Below are 23,460 nucleotides of genomic sequence, written 5' to 3'. Positions count from 1 at the left end.
ACCACTGCGAATTTATAGGTATTACTACCAAAAAATCACGATGGTACTTAATTTGCGATTATTTTGAGGTAAGAATAACCATCGGTTATTAATACACAACGTTTGAAAATGTCTTAAATCTTAGGTAAAAAAACCTGATTAAATAAAAACTTCAATAAATTTATTTGTCAGATATCAAAAAGTCGATTCTCGAACCCACCTCTTAACACTAACAAATAATTAGATGTCAACTCGATTAATAAAAGCCTTACCCATCTCTTTCGTGATGAATAATGACTGAAAATAAGATAAATAAGAGCGATTTTTTTTTTTTTCACTCTCACTCTCTTACTATAGGAAAACGATTTTTCTCGCGACTCCTTCAATTTGATTTTTTAGGCCGTTAAAGCGTGCGACCTGATCGTCCAATTTGATCGTTACTTATTCGGAAAAAACAATGCATTGAAAATCTATACTTGAAATGCTTTCTCATCAATCTTGTAAATCATTCCAATAGTAAAATGCTGCGACTTTTAACGAGGTTAAATTTCTCTCCTAACAAAATTCTATGAATGCTTTATCTTTTGTAGATCTCTCATCGAAAATTATTATATTTCGATCTTTTTTACCTGTAAAAAGGTTTAGAGAAAAGTTAACTTAGTAAAAATTTTTTTCTTGCATGTTGCGTAGTATTTCTCCCAAAAATTTTTCACCATTCGATCCTTATTTGACCCTTATTTACCATTATATTCTTCGGTATCATATGATACGATTAGATAAACATGAGGTCATGGACTTCGAGAATTTGAGAATTCTATTACCTCCTCTTAAAAGTATCACTTCCTTTTCGTTCTTTACTCTTTAGTGCTTGAAATGTAAATACGCGCCCTAGAAATAGACACCATTTTAAGAAAAGAAACTTAATACAAACTTGTCTCAAGATTCTTCCGTTATACTCTCGTTCCTTGAATAACTTACTTTCATAAAAAACCATACTGTGAATTTTTAGTATGGTTAATAAATTGTTAACTACTTAGTACGTTAAACCTGTAAAGAAAATGGTCTTTTCATTAAAAAAAAAAGAGCATTTCTACAAAATTTTCTTCGAAGTACATTCGTTAAATTCGAACTCACGAACGTTACCCTTGTTTCATTGCGATTGTATTTGGGTAAATGTAAATTAATTAATCAATAAAATACCGGAACAAATTAAATTTAACATATTCTTACATCTTTTCTTTATTCAAAAAAAGGACTTTTTTTAAAAGTTTTCTGTTAGGTTAATAAGTCAAAACTCACGAATGATATCAGGTTTTCATTATAAATTGCCGTTTTAATAAGAAATGCAAGGTTTTTTTTGTTAAAAAAAAAAAAAATGGTTTTAAAGGCATTTAATCAGTTATAATTTTTTACGAGCATTAAAATGGGAAATGCTCGTGCGTGTACAGTACTTGTGAAAGTTGTCGTGGGGAAATTGATTGAAACGATGTAATATTTATATCAAACATATAAACAGATCGTCAAATTACAATTACTTTTATTTATTTATAAAAAGGAAATTATGCGTATACAATATATTACGTATATTGCGTCGACGACTAAAATCCAGATATTATATCAAACCTTTACTATGATCATAATTTTAATTGCGTTATGCCATTCTTTATTCAGAAAATTTGAATGAACAAAAAATGATTTTCAAAAAATATCATTAAAATTATAAACCTTTCTATTTAAAAAAAGAATCACTATCGCTATAACCACCTTTAATATCAAATAATATAATCGATAAAGTAAATAAAAAAATATCATTAATAACAAAAAAATAATAGATACTATTGAATATTTAAATATATTGAAGGCAGAATATATACGTACGTACTCTGTGATAGATTCAATCACTGTAATATCAAGCCTTGAACTTTCATATGCGATGCTTGTGCAGGGCACCCAACCAATCATTTATTTGTTTATATGAGGGACTGAATCGTGGCTTCATCGAAGCGATTATTCGTGGTATGAGTTGTCATAGGATATCTGCGTTCGACTCACTCGTGAATTTTTCATCGTATTTCAATGTAAATTCAGGAGGCATCATCTTGAGGATTATCTTTATTTCATCAGTCTATAATATAATTCAATTTTCAGTCACAGTGTTGGGTTTGAGACAGATTTTTAGGATTTGATAAAGTTTTGGACAAGTTTTGGACAAACTTCCCAACAGTATAAAAAATTTGCAAAATAAGAAATTGAATCGTTTGTTATAATTACTGCATGATTAAACCTAGTTTTATAAATAAAATTGAAATTTCTAAATTAGTTAGAAATCAATTACAATTATATAAATTTGCTATAGTATCGCATCTTTCTCACGCAAGCCAAATACTGTAATATTCAAATTCATTTCTGCGTTCTTTCGAAGAATGCTTTGATATATCCAATATCTCCGGTAACTTTATACTACCCTATATAAATGCTAGAAATAAAAACTCACATTCTCATATTATAAGAACGACTTGCTTGATGTTCCTTCTTCTCTCTCAGTCTCTTCTAATCCTTTCGACGTCAACTGTAAGAATTTCTCACCGAAATCGCCTGTAAATTATTTTTTGATTTTGAATAATTTCATGATGTTAGTATAAATATGTGAAAATTATGAAATATTTAATATTTAAATAATATCCCCATTATTCTAACAATGTCTGGAGAAAAAAAAAATCATTTTGATTCTTCAAGTTTACATTTTTTTAAAAATACAATGCTTACTCGCTATATCAGATATACTTTTAATTTGCTCTTTCTTTTCGGCATCATATTGTATAATGCTTAAAAATCACTTCATGGCACAAACCAAATTTTTTAACCTTTAAGAATCGTACCTAATTAATTTTTTTTATTATTTTTTTTTTATAAAAAATTCAGAAAAAAAATACAACAATGAATTTGAATCAAAACAAACCTTGTTTAATAAATTAAACGTTGCTTTTGATTACTTTTATTTTTTTCTAGCATTCTATGAAAAATCTTTTTTTAGGGAAGAAGTTACATTGGCAAAAAGTTTTTTTTTAAAAAATTCACGTGGTAGCTCATAACTATCATTGAATCATAAGATCAAAATCGATTATCAGTTATCAAATTTATCATCTATCTATATGTTCATAAGGTTTATCGGTTTAAACATATCATGAAAAATGCTTATATATATCGGCTTTTTGATACTGGGCTGGGATGCCAGGGAGGGTAAGTTTCGTAATGATTTTCGTTACGAAACTTTATTATTGCTTAATTTTTTAAAGGAACGTTACTAAATACTAACGTAGTAAAGATTTATTTTAATTCTTTTCGACAAAAAAAAGGTAAGAAAAATTTTTTTTTAAGAAATAATTTACAATCATGGTGATAAATTCGAAGAATATTTTTTCTTAAAAAAAAAAATTGATAAAATTCATCGATATTAAAGAGGGGAGAAAGGAGAAAGAAACTAAGCCAAAATGTGATATCTTACTTTATTAGAAAACGGTATATATATATATATATATATATACAGACAGTATCTATGAAATTTATCTCCAATAAAATGAAATCAATTCTTCTGCCTCCAAAATAAAATAATTTCATTAAAATGATAAAATAAAATAATTTCACTCGCAATATCATGATACAAATTTATAATTAATTAATAGGACTATTCACCAAGATTTTATTAAACTATGTAATTTATATAAGCATTTTTCCCATTTTTCCATTGGATAATATATCAATTATGATATATTTTGACCTACAGAAGTTCCTAGATTCTCTGCTAAATTTTGCTTCATAATATGAAATGGAAAACCTTCGCTGGAGTACAAACTTTAAACCATTTGGATAAATTGGTTTCAAAATTAGTGGAAAAGAACAAATTTCAACAACCAAATTTCAATTTCATCCTCATCCCAACTACCTTTCATGTAAGATTTATTTATTTTTTCATTATTATTAAACCAATGATAATGAATTACTGGTTCTTGAATAAGTAAATTAAAATAAAAGATTCTAATGACATTTAGAACCAAATCTTTCGCCAATGAATTTACATATTTTTTCCTTTTAATATCATTAATTTTACGATAAAGTTATCATCATCGGATGATGCCATTATCATATTTTGATAAACTATAATATCCCTATAAAAAATTTTTATTAGATGTATTCCGATTTTTGTCTGGTTTACATATTCCAAAAATTTTCCGAATTTTATTATCCGATTTTGCTACGGAAAGTGATCATTTTTCGGAACGATAATTGCAGATTTTACCCGAAAATACTTGAATTATATTCAATAAATTTCATGAGTGTAAACAGAGTGGTATCAAATAATTTATAAAGATATTATCCGAAACTGCTCAGAAAATTTCATGAATATAAATGGAATATTATTAAATGATTTACAAAGAAGTTATCCGAAACTGCTCAGAAAATTTCATGAATATAAATGGAATATTTTTAAATGATTTACAAAGTTATTATCTGAAAGCAATCAAATTGTATTCAGTAAATTTTGCTAATATTTCATGAACGTATATAGATGAAATACAAAGTTATAATCCGAAAATTCTCATGAATTTATTTCGATTTATTTTTGAGATTTGTTGCGAGTGTTGTAAGTCTTGCGAGTGGTACTTTGCTTCTTAGGCGGCCTGATTGTTTTTTCCAGGCGTGTCCTAGTAGTAGTTGTTCTTTTTTCGTTACCTATATTTTATTGTGAAGTATTATAAATGTTATACCTAGCAAAAAGACTAAATTTATTAAATTTTATTTAAATACCATTAGATGGAGTTTCGTGTGTATACAATTGAACATTTCTTGTATCCTCTAACTCCTCTTGTACATCAGATGGAGTTACATGTGTCAGTTGAACATCAATATTATCAGTATTATTTGTTTCTATATTTTCAGCAGGAAGGACTGTATTTGATAGTATTTTGGAAACTTGGGTAGATGGATTTGTCATCAATTTTTTGCGTTTTGAATTAGGGGGAGTAATATTTTTGCGTTTTGGAGGTGGGGGTATGCCTCGTATACGTGCTTCTTTGACTTTGTTCTTACGTTCAGTCTCAACTACAGATATTTTTAATATTAAAATAATATATATGTTAGATACAAAGCCATATTTACCCCAATTTCCAACAATATCTTCAATTATTTTTTGCAAAACGAAATCTCCAACAGAAATGGGAAAGGTAGGGAAATCACTTTTAAACTTAATAAAATTTAAAAAAATAAAAAGTTAATCTATGTTTAAAATTTTGAAATAAGCAAATATACAACTTACACTATTGATAACATTTTGAATTTTACCTGGCACTTGTTCTGATGCATATTTCCCTTTTTCACAGGTTGCATTCAATCGATCACGAAGATTTCTCTACAAGTTGCGAATTAATGTAAATGCATAGTTTTATATAAAATATAAAGAATTATAAGCTCACCCGATAAGTCCAATATGTATCATATGGTAAATGAAGGAAATCTTTCCAATCTTCATTTGGTTGTTTTATCTTTTTCCATTGTTTCCACTCTTCTTTAGTAATAGGATTTTGTATTGAACCACGTGGAAACTAACAAATACTATTAGTATTATTAATGTTATTATTTTGAAACATTTTATATTATTTACTGAAGTATTAACAACGCCTGTAAGAGATGTAGCAGCAGCAATAGACACGGGATTTGGCGCAGAAGGAGTTTGTTGAGTAATCATCGTAGTAGCTTGCTGTAAAATTTTTGGATTCGCTAATAATTGAAGCAATAAATTTATTGTGGTCTCTGAATTATTATTATTTATATCTACATTATCATCCATTATCTAAAATTGAAATAAAGTATTTTTTTATGGTAAACGAAATATTTTTAAATCTTTATCTGAACAGCTGAATTATTTAGTACTCAATAATAAATACTTACATTAATTATTTATATTTTACAATTAATGTTTTATTTTTCAGGTATTTTATAAATATTATTAAGGTGAAACAATAAGGAGAAAAATTGACAAACAATATTTTCTAAAAAGCAAAAATACGCTTCTATTTATACTTTAATAGTTTAATAATCATCATTTTTGCGAGTTTATTTTTTTGATTTAGATCATGAGTCTCATCAGTATTATTTAATTATTACACCATACTTAAATTTATACAAATTTAGACTAGTTCATGCATTATTTTATTTGTAATATTTGTAATCAAAATTTGTAATCTCAATCTTGCTTATTAATATCAATATATTATTTTGTAATGAATTAGTTATGATTGCGATAAAAGAAAATGTATTATGTATTTGTAGAGGTTGTCTGTATGAAACTAATAATTCTGGTAAATATGTAAGCATTGCTACTAGAACAAGACATAGGCGAAGAGATAAAAAGTTTAAAAATAATTACATCCCTCCAAATATACCTTTACATAATATTGATATAACAACTCCCAGTAGAGTTGAATCAACAAATATCAGTGAAGATAATGTCGTCGGGCTGGATGTGGGTCTCGCTACCGCTCCACCCACCTCGGCCTAGAGGCCTCGCAGTACTCATCTGGCCCCTTAGGGCCTCAGGAATCCCCATATATCCGCCACAATCTGGGACAACATATGGAACAAATATATATACCAAATAACTAGAAAACAATAGAAAAGGAAGGAATAACGGATATAATGAGAGGGTTGTCCCGGATGTGGCAGATGTGGCAGATGTTTCAGAAAAAATATGAGAGGACATCCCCCCAGAAAAAGTTTTATTTTTACCCCCCAGATCCGCCACATCCGAACATCTGGAACAAGTCAGGATTCCGTCTAATAATCTGTTGGAAGCAGTGAGACAGCAAACCAGGTAAGTTAGCAGGTAAGCCCCTAGAAGGTCTATAGAGCCAGTAAGACCAACCCCGTCCCACCCCCGTCAGAAAAAATAAGTAATTGAACAATGGGTATACCATAAGTAACCTATAAGGACAGATAACATGTATACCCCGCACGCAGTATCAGTAATCCCCGAACTTGTAGGCCATATCCTGGAACGCATTCCAAGTAGCAATTTCGGGCCACATCTTCTAGAAGTCAGCCCAATTTGGAGAGCCGAAGCTGAACGAGTACTCTGGAAGCGGCATAAAAAAGCCGAGGAGGCATACGACAGGGCAGTAGAAAAGAAGGAAAAAGCAAATGATGCTCTTGGCCAATCATTGGAAGAGGAGGGTATCCTCCGTGAACTTGAATGGGAGGCATATCAAAAGGCTTGTAAAGAGTTAACGGACACTAGAAAAGAGCTAACTATAGTAAAAGGAGCTCTTGAGCGGTTTGGATTTCAGATATATGTAGTTTGAAAAAGGGGAAGGGAAGATTTAGAGCAGTCGTAAAGGTTCGTGGTTTATAGTTTTTTTTTTACCCCTAGAAAATAACCAGATATAACCGGAGGATTGCAGAATTGCAGGACCACAGGACTACAGGAGGGTAACCTGTTAGGAGTGCAGATCTTTGGAAAAAATATTCGGCAATTGAAGATTAGGTAACTATAAATTAGTACTCGATTTGATAGAACAAAAAATGACTGCCCAAACTAGCACTCAAGCTCAAGTTATCCCCAAGTTCGGTGAACAAAAGAAGGCTTTTAGTATTGATGAGCTTAAATGGCTCATTAACGCTGCAAAGAATATGAGGGATCTCAATCGAAGCTAAAGGTTATCTTTGCAGTTACTTTATCCCCTGCTCCAACCCGCATGGAGTCTTCGCGTGGCGATCAGAAATCAAAAAACCTCGAGCACATCCCTGATAAAAATATTAATAAACTTATCCGTCCAATTACCAAAGTCTTTTACACACAATCTGAACAGGGTCCTTCACAAAAGGTTGAATTTAATATCAACAAATGGTTTATGATCGAATATAGTACTGTATGTGTAGCTACCTGTGACCCTCAAAAATCCCGTATCTTTAAACTAGGTGGCCAACTTTATCTCAATATCTTTCCAGGATTCCTCCATATCCCGCGTCCGATATCCACTTTTGAATCTACAACCCACCTCGCAGTTAAATTTATCTTCTCTCACATTCAGGGATATCTGGTGTTCAGGCGATTGGAATCTTACTGAGTATATCATAAAGTGGTTGGCCGGTGTGGCAGCTTGAAGGAAAATGTATTCGATTCTCTACCTGAAATCTGGACAGGGGTTGGGGTAAGAGTATTATAACAGATTTCATTCAACGTAGGGTCTTAGGTACTCAACTTGTTTATAAGACCAGCGATCCTCAAACGATTCTTGGAAGTTTGATGGGCAATTACAAGGTAAGGTTAGCCTTGCTCCTCGATAAAATGCGACAGAAAAAAGCCAGTGGAATAATCTGTATCGATCATTGAAGGATAAGGTAACAGGCGACATAATGGAAATCCATGAAAAATACAAGACGCCAACACATTACAAAAACTTTATATCCACCATTGTACTCACTAATGAAAATGCTCTCAGAGTGGAGAATGATGATAGGCGCACAGTGTTCTTAGATGTGTCACCATCCCGCAAGGGAGACCTCAACTACTTTAAGAAACTCAGTGACGCTATGAAATGCCCGGCGCCAGTGAGGCATTCTATGCTTACTTGAGATTGCAGATGCTTACCCAGACTTCAATGGGAATCCACCACCTATGACAACATCTAAGCAGGATCACATCATATCGACTCTCCCACCCCTATTTCAATTCATAAAGGACACTTACCTCATAGTAAAAAATCATATAACCGACCTACCTGTTCAAGAATTTTATAGGGTATATACTTCATACTGCGAAACTCATTGCATTACACCCCTATCAAAGATAAACGCTTCTAGAATCCTATCAAATGAGTTGGGTATAAATAGCAGAAAAATACGTGTAGGTAAGGCAACACCACGAGTTTACAGCATATCCAGGAGGACCTTACAAGAAGTTTCTCACCAAAAAATGGATCCACGAAACAGATGAAATCAATATAGAAGGAATAGATGTAGAAACTCCTGAGAAGCCCACATCTGATCCAAATGCCTTGGTGAAGTTCTTAGCAAATATATATAATCCAGCTAGTAAATCGCAAGTAGATCAAGAGGAAGTGGAGCCAGTTGTTGAGAAACCTGCTGAGGAAAAACCCGCTCCTGTCTTGAAGAAGCCTACTGAAGAGAAACCAGTTTCCAAAAAGACTCCACCACCAGTACCACTTAAGCCCGATTGCTTGAAGGTAAAACCCGCACCTGTCATCAATGAGGATCCTATTCCTGAGGAATCTCCAGCTCCTATAGAATCAGATACTGATGAACCTATAGATAGCTTCTGGACTGTTATTTATCTGATGAGGAACCTGATCAAGAAAATGGGCCGCCTGCTGAGGAACCTGCATTTAAAGCTGATGATGACTACGACGTTTTAGATGACTTGCTATCTGACTCAGATTTTACAACTGTGAACCCAGTTCCCTGACAACAACCCGAGTCTCCCGCAGAATTTTCTGCATCTGTCACTGCCCTCGACCCTGAACCGGCTCCTGAAGAGCAACCTATCCCAGAACCTGACACAGAACTAGAAGTTGACTGGGACCCTGAACCAAAGGAAGGTACTCGAGCACACTGGGCTTGGCATGAAAGGCACCGATGGGATCGTAAGCCATGGGTCAAGAATTCAAAGGACCAAGTCTTCAATGATCTCTACAATACAGGTAAGGATTTATGGGCTAAGTACCAAGACGTGTCAGACGACTATGACTGGGAAATACTCGCGTTTGAAGTAGAGGAATGTCCCACAACACGTATTGAGGACGAGTACCAGTACTACCTTAGGGAGGTAGTAGACCGCTTCAAGGACTGGATCGAATATAATGGGAACTTACCTAAAACACCTAGCCGTAAAGAACTCGCAGATCTAATAAGAATATACAAGGAGGATCGTGATGCCGAGATTATCCCTACCACCTCTGGTTATGAAACTATGAAGATGAATAAAGGTAAGGCACGAGAAATCCCAGAGGAGTGTCCAAAGACCGATATGGAACGCCAGTGGGGAGGCTGCTAATGGATTTGTAGACGAGTTGGATATTGATGAGGCCTGTGATATGATTGACTCCTTTTAATAAGATAAGCGCCTCTTAGTTATCTTATATTTTTTATATAAAAAACCTATATTACAATTGAATACAATTCATAGTTATATCAAATGGCCTATTCAAAAATTGCACGTGCTTTACCTACAAGACCAGATATCAAAGAACTACAGTATTCAGGCGCAAGATTTTCTAGAGGAGCTATTGCCAGACTTGGACAGCAACTCCAATCCCGGTATCCGACACATAAATTTCAGATTCTGCTCCCTACGAAAACTGGAAACCCGGTGGATCGGACATCAGGAAACCAACCAGCCAGCCTCTTCTCACTTTTGGACCACTACGACGAAGCACAACTACCGGATGACGCAGACCCTGATTATTTTGAACGATTCATAATTTATGTGAGAGATGCCCCGCCGGTTGCAGGGGGTTGCAACGGGGAGCTAAATGATTGCCTGTATGAATGCCTGAAATATATCTACGGCACATTCTCTAAAATGCCAAAGTCAATCAAAAAGCCCGAGTATATCAAAAAGGCATTAGGTCTCAATCGTGATGCTCCAGTTCCAGTCTCATATATGGATAAGGTTGAACAACTTGCAGGAAGCCTTGCACTTAATATTGTAGGGGATTCCACTCGAATTTCCAAGAGCAAATCTGACAGACGTGCAACCCTCATCCTATCTGAAGGCCACTACTCTCTTGCACTGAATCCCAGAAGACTCCACCCTAGCAAATTAGATAGAAAACAAAAGTCTCCCTTTGTTTATCGTGAAGATGGGGTTAATAATGTAGTAACAATATACAATGGTAAGACAGTTAAGTCTCTTACAGTTGGACAGTTTCAGAAAGGTAAGAACTCTGATAGTTACTCCTTCATCCCTATCGAAAAGAATTGTAAAACTGGAATATATGAAACACTTGAGGAAAGCAATACCAGAGGATCCATGAAGAGCGGGATTCCTTCCTACAGGCTACAAAGAAGTTCGGTCCAGGAATCGACTTATCTTATCACAACTGGTCGTACAAGAGAACTGCACTCTGGCTTTTTGAACGGTTTAGTGTAGGGGTTCCAGCCAATGATCCTCTTGACCCTATAGAAGCAGAGTGGATAAATGATGCTATGATAGGAGGTCTTATCTGGGCAGACAATGAATGGAAGGGCTATGGAAGGCAATACGATGTGACAAGTTTGTATCCAAGTATTCAGCAATCAAATGCAAACTTTCCAATCCGACAAGGTAAGTTTCAAATACTCAAAGACTTTGTAGACCACAGAGGTTATGCCTTGTATGGATTATTTCGTGCTAAGGTAAGTGGTAATGATATTCTCTTCCGACAGAATAAGAGGGAGTCTATACATTCATTGACTTACAACGAGCAAAGAAACTTGGACTCGATATACAGTTAATCCAGGATGGAAAGCCAAATGCCTTGATATATGACAGAGAAGCAAGAATTCCTGGGACTGTAATATTTGGTGAGTATGTCCACTTTCTCTTCAATATAAAGAACCAGGGTGGCGTGGCCGGTCGTGTTGCAAAGAGAGTTCTCAATACACTATGGGGAGCACTCTGCCAGAGGAAACGCAATTACAAGACACTCACCACAGATCAAACAGATCCATTCAAGTTTCCAGAAGGCCACACACTTGACTCCATCGTACCAGTAGGATCTGACCAGTGGCGATTCCAATTCACAAAGCCCAGGTAGTCCCTTCGAGGGTGAGTATCCCAGGATTGCTCCATTCTTATTAGCACATGGACGGAAGACGACTTCAGAGTTATTAGAACCATATAAGGATAAAGTACGACGCATCCATACAGATGGATTTATTCTAGAGGAACAGCCGAGTAGTCCTACACTTATCACTTGTCCAGAAAATGCATCCAAAGCATTGAAAGCTCTCCAAGTTTGAAATCGCAGGATACTGCCATGTGAAAAATGCAAACAAGGTTATCTGGACATGATTGCCAAGAATGCAGTTAGATTTACAGTAGGTATATATATTTTTTCTTGCTTGAATGTAAAGTCAATTTGAAGATTCCTATTTATTACAAAGTACAAAAAAGTATAAGGAATCATAAACGATATACTGAATTAGCAAGCATTATTAACAGCACTGACAGCATTAGTGATGAAGTTATTTATGATGCATCATACAATCAGTTCACTATTGTCTCCGATGAAACTGTCCTCAAGATTATCCGTGCATTAAAAGACACTATAGTAGTCGCATTAGTATCTGGGTTTAGCAAAACCAGCTACCGCTCCAGGATCACGTGAAGTATATCAAGAGAATCCAGACAGCAAAGTCTCCTGTATCATATGTGAAGTTCGTGGCCAGAAAACTCTTCCCAGATAATGCAGCATATACTGCTAAGATAGCAAAGATTCGTGAATCATACAAGAATAAACAAGCTCTTTTAGACAAACTTGAGGCCCTCTTCGAGTTGTATTATAATGTAACTCAGGACTCATTAACAGGTCCCCCAAAGCGAGCTGTCACTATGAATGAGGCTGAGAAAACCTTAACAGAACTTCTTGCATAAGCGGCTCCTGTGGTCCTACGATCCTGTACGAATTTAGTCTATATTTTTTATCCATGTGTAATAGGCATACAGTAATTGAAGATAGCTATAGTATAAGTAACATAACATCATGTTGGACCGATTACCAGTAGAAATAGTCGAACGCATTGTTGCAAAGATCCCAGATACTGACCTTATTGCAGCGAGTAAAGTAGATAGTGTGTGGTGGCAGGAGGTTCGTCAAGAAGCATATAAGAGATGGAAAAATTACGCTACTACAATTGGGCGTAGTCCAAGCTCTTGGAAAGCCGTTTGAAAAAGGGAATATTGACTGGATATCATTTGAAGATGTAAACGACTTCTATAAAAGATGGATAGACCGCCTCACCGAGGATCAGCTTTATATTATGGAGAAAATGCTTAGGAATGGGATGGTCGTGGACCCCCAAGAGAGGGAAACCATAAGAGCATGCATTAAGTGAACAAAGATGGGGAGGCGACCCTTGGGGGACTGAACTGGGAGTGGAACGAATGGACTCAACAGGAGTAGCTTATTTATCGGGTATCCTCATATTTCTCGACAAGGACTGATGACTATGTAACCTTATCGTCAGGTATCCTTGCATTTTTCGACAAGGATTGATGACCATGTAACTTTATCATCAGGTATCCTTGCATTTTTTGACAAGGATTGATGACCATGTAACTTTATCATCAGGTATCCTTGCATTTTTTTTCGACAAGGACTGATGACCATGTCACTTGGTTATTGTAAATTGAAGAAAACTATTAGGTATGTAGACACATACAGAAAAAAGACATGTCTTACCCTTATATAGCTAACCCTATAACTGGACGTCCAATTATTATCGGTAGAGATACCTTTAATCAAATAGTTATGGAATCCCATGATTATATTGATGGAAGGCTTGTCCGTAGACAAACTGCACCTCCACCTGAAGAGCAACCTGTATATTTAAATACAGATACAGGACGTTATGTTCGACGTGGTACTAGAACATATCATAGACTGATTGAGAGTGACTATGAGGTAGTTGAGGATTACTACCTTGTCCATTATGAAGAAGAGGCGCTTATAGAGGAAATCATCAATGAAACACGCTATAATGAGGAAAATCTTGATGGGCAGCGGTTAACTTTCAATGATATACAACAAATCAGGGCCGCTATTCAGGCTGACCAAGATGAATATGATGATTTTATCTTACAGCAAGATACGACTAACGGAACACCTTCCTCTGGTCCTTCCGGTCATCCACGAACTTTGGAGACCTCCATACCCCGAGACTTGCAGAGCTTAATATTGAGTTGTGTAGGGAATGTCTCATGCCTGTAAGCCCAAGTGACTTAACGGACAAGTTGTGCAAGGACTGCTCCGAATAGTTACTTAATTTTGAATAATTCTTTTTTACATAAAGAAAGATAGCCATGTCAACATCAATCGTAATAAACCAGTGCCAAAACTGTGGAGTAATCACTCCAAAAACAGCACATAGAGGATTATCCAGTGTATTATACAGACAGATTATAAAGAAGATTAGTGATGAGAATGACCCTCTACAAGCGCCTTGGGACTTGCTAGGGATAAGTTAGTTCAGATCATTCGTCGGGCAAGTAATGTGGACTTTACACAATTGTTTACACAAAGACTGGATATGAAAATTATGGATGGAGAGCCATATGAAGATATTAGGAAGTGGCTTCTCGAACAGCTTATAGCCATAGGTTGTGATAGTGGAGAAATTGCCTTATATCAATTTCTAAGGGATACATATCCAGATGGTATCGACGAGCCTTTCAATACATTCTATGAGAACTATGTAAATCATATAAGTAATTCAATGACTAAAAACTTTGCTTCTCGCCTCCGGAGCAATAGGGTTGAAGGCTAAGATGTTAAGGATTGACTTTCGAAGGCCGTAAAAAAAGTGCTACGATTCTTAGAGCTTGCAGACGAATTACTTGATATTCTCACAAGATACTATTAATCCCTACTTGTAATGCTCGACGGTCCATGTGGCTCTTAGAAAAGATCTGTAGAAGGACTTCAATACCTTCTATTATTTTTTTATTATCCAGAGGGCGACTAGACTTCAGGGCTTCATATCGGGAGAATAACTCCTTCACATTCTCAGTTTTCAGAGTTTCAGTCTTTGCAGTCCTACCCTGTACTTTTGCTAAGAAGTCCTGAAAGTCAGCTCCTAGGGTCTTACCAGAGAGTCCATAAGCTTCCCGAAAGACAAATTTAATCCAGGTATCTGTATTCTTGGCTAAGACACCAGGTACAAGTAAATGTTGACGCTCTTTAGGGGATGGAAATACCCGAGCAAATTCAATCAAGTGTCCACCTTTTTTTGCTTCAGATACAGCTTTCTGACCATAGGGACTAAACTTGGATCGAACTGTGATTGAACTGGGTTCAGACTGAGATCGAACTGGGTTCAAACTTGGATCAAACTGAGATTGAACTGAGATTGAACTAGGATTGAACTGAGATTGCTCTGTGATCGAACTGAGACTAGTATCCCATCTTACTCGAATGGACAGCGGATCACTTTTAGGACCTGCCCAAGATCAAACACTACAAATTCACGTTGCGTAGTAGATCATCAATTACTGCTGCTAATGATCTGATTCTTCTGTATATAGGCGGATGATTCTCTTGGTATCTGTAAGGCTCCCATGACCTCCATGCAGTGAGATGTAGTTAACATTTTCTCGAATAGCCTTAGGAATGGCAAAGAATCTTTGGGCTACATAAATACATGAAATATTTTGTGTCGTCCATGTGTAAAGTAACCAGTGATGAGATCCTGGATTTTTTTAGGTGCATCCATCAGATCCTCGAAGATTACCACAGTAGCTTGAGAGTCAAAAGAGTCAATCTCTGGAATTTCACTATGAAGCATTGCAGTGAATGGGATCTTCTCCTCTTCGAAAAATCATGTACAACTGCCCACTTTGGCTCGTCAAGATATCTGCCAACTAAAAGTACTGCATCACATAGTACATACCGATTACCATCCTCCTTTGCCTTCTTGTCACCCATTAACAAGTTAATAATCATAGTTATCTTACCTGAGTCTGAGCTACCTGCTACGGCTAATCGAAAGGGCCATGATGGAGCAAACTCATTGCCTTGTCTTGAGTCAGTCGTGTACTCATCCAAATTGTATACATAAAGATCCATTTGAATTTTATTCTAACTTAGTTTAAATACTATGTCGACATCAACACCAATTCCAGTTTATACTCCTTCAGAACCTACTGGACCGCCTCCTGCACACTTGGCTAATGAAGAAGACGATGATGAATTAGTTAGAATACTAAAGGCTCATGCAAATTTATTGACTACCAGGGGTCGTTTAACTGTTGATTCAGGAAGATACAGGAGGCAAATAATCAAATCAAACATATTATTAATATATTAATGTATCGCTGTAAAGCAAAACATAAAGAACTTGGTATTACAAAAGATTTGTTAGTTTTTGCACAAGGTAAGATAAATGCATTTGATGAAACGTTTACTAATTTAGAACGTCAATTAGTTATTATACGTGCTGCCAATGATAATTTCATAGAAGAAAACCATAACCTGCAAAGAGATTATGATACTATGGTAGAGCTTCGTCGACGGGCTATAGGTGAACGTAATCAGGCACGACATGAACGTAATGTATTACAAGCAGACTATACTCAAGCAGTAAGGGATCGTAATGAGGCTCAAAATGCTGTGAATCGTGGTAATATCCTTTTAAATCATTGGCGGCTGAGGGCTACTCGGACTGGAGGACAACTTGTATTGGTTAATGCGCAAGCTTGGACAGGGTTAATGCACAGCTAGCACATGCTAATAATAGGGTGCGTTTTGGGATTCAGACATTAGGGAGACTTAGAAATAGACTTTTCCAACAGATAGCTGCTCTTAGAATTCAGGTACAATGGTTTCGAATTAGACAATTGAACCCTCCTCCACCTCTTTTAAACAATCCACTAGAGACGATATGGCTACCACTGCGATAGGATTGCCGATTTTTGAGGAGTAAAGCTTACTGATGATGTTGATACATTTGTTAGGCTTTATATGGGTTATCTTGATACTATTAATCTTAACCCATACGCTGCTGGAGGGCCACCAGAGTCTTGGAAAAGAGCTATGGGTATACTTAGAAGCTGCATGGCTGGTGAAGCGGCTGAATGGTTTGATCGAGAAATTACAGGAAAAAATTGGGAACTTTCTGGTATCACTTCAAGAGGTGGAGCTAATTTAGCTGCTTTTCTAAGCATTAGTAATACCCGAAGGTGCAGGAAAACCAAATGCAGGTACCTATGTAAATGGGTCCCCTGAAGCACATGTTTATGCTACAGATGGAGCTAATGCATTAGTAACTATTAGAGCAGCATTTATTCCTACTCATGATTTAATAGGTGGAGATAAAGCTTGGGGAAGAGCTGGTGCTCGTCCGACAGATAGAGCTGCTCCAGCTACTGCAGATGCTGGTGTTGCTGCTAATAATAATCGTTCTATAGTTTTTCCAGGTATTAAACCTAACCTCGGTGCCATTTGATTGGCGTTAACACAATTTCCAACTATTTTAGTATTTGAAAAGAAACGTATCCGTTTTAACAGTCTTTATCAGGAAAATGAGCCAGTCGATGCATTTTATAGAACTGTAAAGAGAGCTGGAAAATTACTAAAACTAACTGATGATCTTATTATTGACCAGTTCTTTAGAGGTCTTTCGGCTGATAATATTTTTGAAGCAGAAAGGTTTAGTAATCTTAATCCTGATGACTTGGTTAAACATCTGAGAAATTTAGAACGGAGAAGGGCTGAAATGCGGCAGGGTTACGAAGATAGAAATCGACGACTTGAAGCAGATTACAGTGATGTAAGCTCAACCTCCGTTAGGAAAACAGGAACCTGTCGTACTGACATCAAAGTCATCTGGGGTTACTCAAGAACAATTACAAGAGTTACTGGGCTCAGAGCTGAGGAACTTACCAAGAATTTTCAGGTGCAATTTAAACAATTACAGGCTCGGCCAGTTCGTAATCCACCAGTCTATAGACAGCAGATTAAACCTGTTCGACCAAAACCACAGAGACGTGTTGTTCAGGATCCTCGGGATCCCTGATTGGGATGATGGTTATGTAGATCGTGATGTTGGTGATGACCCTGATGCTCCTGAGTGGACTTTGGATGATCATCAAAATGCTATTGATCTTATTATGGGATATAAACGTGGGACGTCTAAAATACTTACAAAACAACTTCAGAAGGCTAAAGATAGACGTGATGATCTGGATTTGGCCCGAGCAATGAGAAACCTCGATCTTAATGATGATGCTATGGACATTGATACTGCGAGTTTTGGAAAAAGATGGTGATGTCTATATGGTTCGTGTTGGGTCAAAAAAAAAGTAGGTTCGAGTATCTCAAAACTTCTTAAGTCGTCCCCAAATAAGACAGCAGTTAGCTCTTCTAGTGTGCCATTGAAAGGCAAAGCAACCCCTGTTAAGATTCCTGTGAAAGTTACTGGTAGTAAGTCCACACCTGCAAAAGCTGTTACTAAGAATGACTTATTAAGCCTGTTAAGGTCTGCAGACTTTAGGAAATTACTCCGTGAGATTCTTCAGGGAGGAGTTATTGTCTGCTAGAAAAGTCACAGAGATTCGGAGGACCTAGTTGAGGAGGAACAAGAAGAGGATATCAGGGGTAGATGATCACATGGATATTGACATAGGCTCGTTTAGAGAATACTAAAGATCTTTTAGCGCTGGATGGGGAGGTTAATGGAATAGCAATTCAGTGTTTAGCAGACAGCTTGTGCTAATGCGTCTTTTATTCAGAGAGAAGCTGCTAAGGAATTAGGGTTGGATATTGACAAGAGTATTACATATAACATATCTGGTGCTTCGGGAACAGGTAGGACATTCGGCATGGTAAAGGGAGTGACTAAGCTTTAAACACCCCTGATTATGCTATCGCTGAGGACCTTGCAGTCTTAAGTGGTTACAAGCGTAGGGAAATTGGGTTAAGCCGAATGTGTCTGAAACGTTACAATTATGATGTCCATGAATCACGTGAACATATAGCCTTTACCTGTGATGGGAAGAATGTTTTTATCCCGATAGTTCCTGATGCTAATCGAGGGGATAAAAAATAAGACCCTTTAATTCTTCTATTTTTTTTATTCCCAAAATTTGCGAATTAAGTCAGGGACATCCTCTTTCAACCGGTCAGCAGGTTCCCAAGTAGCTCCAAGTGTCTGGATAGCGCTCCCACTTAACCAAATACTGGTCTTGACCTTTTCTAATGCGATGCCGAAGTATCTGCTCAGGAACAAATCTTTCAGGTTGTCCTCTTATCACAGAAGTCAGGTGGAGGCTTTTCATTAATAGGAACTACTTGCAATTCCTTTCGGGTATATGCACATCTGGATACACCTAATCAACCATGTGGTCCATTAAGGAGATATGTAGGAGGCTGTTCGGGTGAGAGTATCATTTTTTTGATTACACGAATGTTTGGGTTCCATCTTATGTCTCACCCTTATGCGGAATTTTCCGTGAAGTTTATTAGCAGTCTGAGATAGGTTCATCTAACTTGACTCTGACACGTGCTCCTTCGAGGAGATCCGTCTTTTTTGACACTTTGGGTGATCCCTTGTCGGAATGTCTGGGGGGATTTCTGCTGCCAGAGTTCATTTACTTTACTCACTATATTATGGAAATCTTCTGACCATTCCACGGACGTCACCCCGGTTTTCAACTCCTGTGCTACCATTCGTTTAAGAAGGGGTTCTTGGATGGCTTGGATAGCTCTTTCAGCATAAGATTGCTGTTTATGCCTTATGGCTCTCTGAACCGCATCATTACCCCTAGGCTGTTCGGGAAAAATCACGTACCTGGTCGTTAGTGAATTCTGATCCGGAGTCTGTCTCCAGTCTGTGTGTTGGTGGCTTAATACGATTTCTTCTGTAGATTTTGACAAACCCATTTAGAACTCTATTTGCAGTCTTATCCTTTAGGGGTTCTGCATCAACTCTTTTTCCTGCAACTTCCACCACTACGAGAAAATAGTGGAATCCTTTGGGGTCAACTGGCATCTCTGCAAGATCTGCCTGATGTGTTGCATTTGGTTTCCATACAATTACCTTTGGGCGTTCTGTTGACTTTTCCTTTAGGGGCTTTTTGTATAGGTTGTAATGCTCTTCACCTTTTAGAATTCGTGCTGGTCTCGGAGAGATTGTAGTACTTATAGTAATTCTAACAAGTGTGACGATATTACAACAAATTAAAGAAATGGTTTTAGACTTCAAATCTTAAAATGACACGTTTTTACTGCCTAAAGTGCAAGAAGGAAACTGAGACGGCTAGTGAAATACAAGATATATTTACAAATGGGCATTACCGGCTGCATGGTACTTGCGCAATTTGTGGTATGCATAAGAATACTTTTACTGGAATAGACTGGGTGATCAAGAAGAAGACTAAGGAGAAAAAGAAAGAAACCGCTGCTAAGAGACGGCAGACGGCTTACAATCGGCAATGCAAAAAACTTGGACAGAAAATCTTAGATTCTGATGACACGTGTAAACAGTGTATTGATAAATGCCTTAAGGAGGCGAAAAAAGAGGAAGACGGATTAGTACTGTCTTCTAAACTTATCTTGATATGCTCTATTCTCAATACCCATTGTTCAATTACTTATTTTTTCTGACGGGGGCGGGACGGGGTTGGTCTTACCGGCTCTATAGACCTTCTAGGGGCGCTTACCTGCTAACTTACCTGGTTTGCTATCTCACTGCTTCCAACAGATTATTAGACGGAATCCTGACTTGTTCCAGATGTTCCGGATGTGGCGGATCTGGGGGTAAAAATAAAACTTTTTCTGGGGGGATGTCCTCTCATATTTTTTCTGAAACATCTGCCACATCTGCCACATCCGGGACAACCCTCTCATTATATCCGTTATTCCTTCCTTTTCTATTGTTTTCTAGTTATTTGGTATATATATTTGTTCCATATGTTGTCCCAGATTGTGGCGGATATATGGGGATTCCTGAGGCCCTAAGGGGCCAGATGAGTACTGCGAGGCCTCTAGGCCGAGGTGGGTGGAGCGGTAGCGAGACCCACATCCAGCCCGACGACATAATGATCAAAATGATAGTCCAGAAATAATGGAAGTTTCTAGTAACTCTGAATCAACTAGTATTATTAATGATAATAATCAAAATGAACCAATAAATGAAAATACTTTATACAGTAGTAGTAGTAAAGAAGAGAATAATGAAGTTGAGGATAATGAAGAAGATGAAGATAATAATGAAGAATATGATAGTAATAATAATGAAGGTTATGATAATAATAGTAATGAAGAATATGATAATGAGGAATGTGATGACCATTATGATGAAGAATATATTGATGATGAGAAATATGATACTAATGGAGAATTTGATGATAATGATGAAGAATATGATAGTGATCGGGAAGAAGATAATAGTGGGTCAATTCCAAAAGAATTTCGTAAGTACTGTATATTTTAATCTATTATACAATTATTTTAAATCTGATATTAACCTATCTAAATATTGTTAGATTTGTCAGATAATCTAATAAAAGGACTACAGCTTTTATATGTTAAGGAAAAACATACACTTTCAAATGAAGCATTTAATGAAATTATGAGAATTTTTGGTATATTGGATATTTCTCTTTATAAGCTCCAAAAAAGATTGAAAAGTATTGTTCCACTTAAGCCAAAACTTGTAGATATGTGTTGGAATTCATGTTGTGCATTCATTGGAGAGAATGCAGATTGTAATATATGTCCTATATGTCAAGAACCACGATATGTACCTGAAAGAACACCACTGCAACCTCGAAAGTTATCTGCATACTTTTCTATAATTGACAGTTTACGAATACAATATAGAAATCCATTTCGGGCTAAAATTCTCCAATATAGGCATGAATATACATCAAGTGAAGAATATGTAACTAATAATGGCAAGATTGGAGATGTATTTGATGGCGATCGGTACAAGTTTTTAGCTGCATCAGGTTTATTTCCTGATTATCGAGATGTTGCCTTGATTGCATCAATAGATGGCTATCAGTTATTTAAGCAGAAGCGAAATGACTGTTGGATTATTTTACTTTTAAATGCAAATCTTCCACCATCTCACAGAGTAAAAAAAGAAAACTTAATGATAACTGCAATAATCCCAGGACCAAAATCTCCAAAAGATTTTAATAGTTTTTTACAGCCACTAGTAGATGAGTTAAAACAACTTGAAGGTATATTTTATTTTAATATAACGAGAAATTAATTTATATTATTGTTAATTATTATAATTATTAATGATTATTATAAATATTCAGCTGGTGTAACATGTTATGATGCAGCATCACAAGAAACATTTATACTACGAAGCCATATCCTGTCATGTTCTGGAGATATTCCTGCCCTATCCAAAGTTATGTGCCTTTCTGGCCACAATGCTTACTATGGATGTCGTTTTTGTTATTTATGTGGAATATATTCCAGTACAGCTAAACATATTTATTTTCCACTGCAACCACCACGCGGATATGATGGAACTAATTATGATCCAAACAATTTGCCAATGCGCTCTCACGCCAGCTATCTTCAAGATATTGAAGCAGTAGAAAATAGAAGTAGAGTTAGGAATAGAATAATGCATGAACAAGGTAAACTTTGATACTTTGATTTGTATAATTATAGAATATTTATGAATTAATTAATAAAATATTTAATAATAGGTGTAAATGGTCGTAGCATCTTATTGGAATTACAATCAATAGATTTTCCTGCATCATTTTCAATAGATATCAGCATGCACTTTTTGAAAATATAGCTCCACATATGTTTCGCCATTTTAATGGAAAGTTTTTTAACAATGAAGAACTTAATGATACTGATTATAAAATTTCATCTGACAGCTGGAATGAAATTACAAAAATAATTGAACAAAATCGAAAAAACATGCCAATGGGATTTGGACGACCTCCTATTAATATTTTAAAACATCACTCTGCTTTTAAAGCAGAAGATTGGTACAATTGGATAGTCTTATATTCACTTCCACTTCTTCACAATTATTTGCCTACAAGGTATTATATTTTAAATTAATTGGTTATTTCAGTTATTATACAATATTAATTAATTTACTTTAAATTTTTAGACATATAAATGGATGGGCAAGATTTGTTAGGGGCGACTCAATTGTGCCTTGAACCAACTATTTCTAGGCAAGAACTTGAAGAAATTCGATTAATTTTTATTAGATTCATTCATTACTATGAGAAGTAAGATCTTATTATATTATATTCCATCTTTTTTTCATTTGTTGATAAATATTGTTACTAACATTTAAATAAAAACTTAGTGAATACTATCAAAGAGATTCTGATCGACTTCCAGCAACTCTTATTAGCTTTCATTACCTCTTACACATAGCATATTCAATTCAAGAAACAGGTCCACCATGGGCAACATGGCAATTTCCGATAGAGAGGCTATTTGGAATGTTAATACCTTTGGTCCATTCTAGACAGCATCCATATAAAATCAGATAACTATGTGGTTACAATTTGCACACTTGCAATACTATTCTGAATATAATCAGAAGGTTTTAAATATTTTTCAAAAAGGTCCATTAAAACGTGCTTTTAGTTTCTCAAATACTGGAGAAAAATTGCATCCTCCATTTCAAAAGTATAATATGACAAATTCAGAGATTCAAAAGGTTAAGCAATATTATGCTACTGCGTTAGATTTGGCAATAAATGACATAGGT

At 35.9% G+C, this 23,460-nt stretch overlaps 6 protein-coding genes across 6 annotated transcripts; 5 read left to right on the top strand and 1 right to left on the bottom strand.

The window, feature by feature from the left end:
* Nucleotides 1–4,594: 4,594 nt before the first annotated feature.
* OCT59_009967 (uncharacterized protein) lies at nucleotides 4,595–5,824 on the bottom strand (the record flags this gene model as incomplete). Its single annotated transcript, XM_025329800.1, has 6 exons — nucleotides 4,595–4,710; nucleotides 4,786–5,079; nucleotides 5,137–5,221; nucleotides 5,294–5,386; nucleotides 5,451–5,579; nucleotides 5,639–5,824. 6 exons carry the CDS (start codon nucleotides 5,822–5,824, stop codon nucleotides 4,595–4,597), a joined length of 903 nt encoding a protein of 300 aa, XP_025164175.1.
* Nucleotides 5,825–6,268: 444 nt separating this feature from the next.
* OCT59_009966 (uncharacterized protein) lies at nucleotides 6,269–6,535 on the top strand (the record flags this gene model as incomplete). The annotated part of the gene is made up of 1 exon (XM_066132706.1): nucleotides 6,269–6,535. One exon carries the CDS (start codon nucleotides 6,269–6,271, stop codon nucleotides 6,533–6,535), a length of 267 nt encoding a protein of 88 aa, XP_066000323.1.
* Nucleotides 6,536–6,974: 439 nt separating this feature from the next.
* OCT59_009965 (uncharacterized protein) lies at nucleotides 6,975–7,334 on the top strand (the record flags this gene model as incomplete). Its single annotated transcript, XM_066132705.1, has 1 exon — nucleotides 6,975–7,334. One exon carries the CDS (start codon nucleotides 6,975–6,977, stop codon nucleotides 7,332–7,334), a length of 360 nt encoding a protein of 119 aa, XP_066000322.1.
* Nucleotides 7,335–8,650: 1,316 nt separating this feature from the next.
* Nucleotides 8,651–10,045, top strand: OCT59_009964 (uncharacterized protein; the record flags this gene model as incomplete). The annotated part of the gene is made up of 3 exons (XM_066132704.1): nucleotides 8,651–8,773; nucleotides 8,883–9,317; nucleotides 9,470–10,045. The coding sequence occupies 3 exons, from the start codon at nucleotides 8,651–8,653 to the stop codon at nucleotides 10,043–10,045; spliced, it is 1,134 nt and encodes a 377-aa protein (XP_066000321.1).
* Nucleotides 10,046–10,186: 141 nt separating this feature from the next.
* OCT59_009963 (uncharacterized protein) lies at nucleotides 10,187–11,994 on the top strand (the record flags this gene model as incomplete). The annotated part of the gene is made up of 4 exons (XM_066132703.1): nucleotides 10,187–10,928; nucleotides 11,003–11,388; nucleotides 11,484–11,707; nucleotides 11,781–11,994. 4 exons carry the CDS (start codon nucleotides 10,187–10,189, stop codon nucleotides 11,992–11,994), a joined length of 1,566 nt encoding a protein of 521 aa, XP_066000320.1.
* Nucleotides 11,995–12,737: 743 nt separating this feature from the next.
* On the top strand, nucleotides 12,738–13,089 carry OCT59_009962 (uncharacterized protein; the record flags this gene model as incomplete). The annotated part of the gene is made up of 2 exons (XM_066132702.1): nucleotides 12,738–12,813; nucleotides 12,899–13,089. The coding sequence occupies 2 exons, from the start codon at nucleotides 12,738–12,740 to the stop codon at nucleotides 13,087–13,089; spliced, it is 267 nt and encodes an 88-aa protein (XP_066000319.1).
* Between the last annotated feature and the right edge of the window lie 10,371 nt (nucleotides 13,090–23,460).

This window comes from Rhizophagus irregularis, chromosome 18, assembly GCF_026210795.1.
Source record: "Rhizophagus irregularis chromosome 18, complete sequence".
Classification (NCBI taxonomy): domain Eukaryota; kingdom Fungi; phylum Glomeromycota; class Glomeromycetes; order Glomerales; family Glomeraceae; genus Rhizophagus; species Rhizophagus irregularis.
This window is presented reverse-complemented; position numbering and strand designations above follow the sequence as displayed.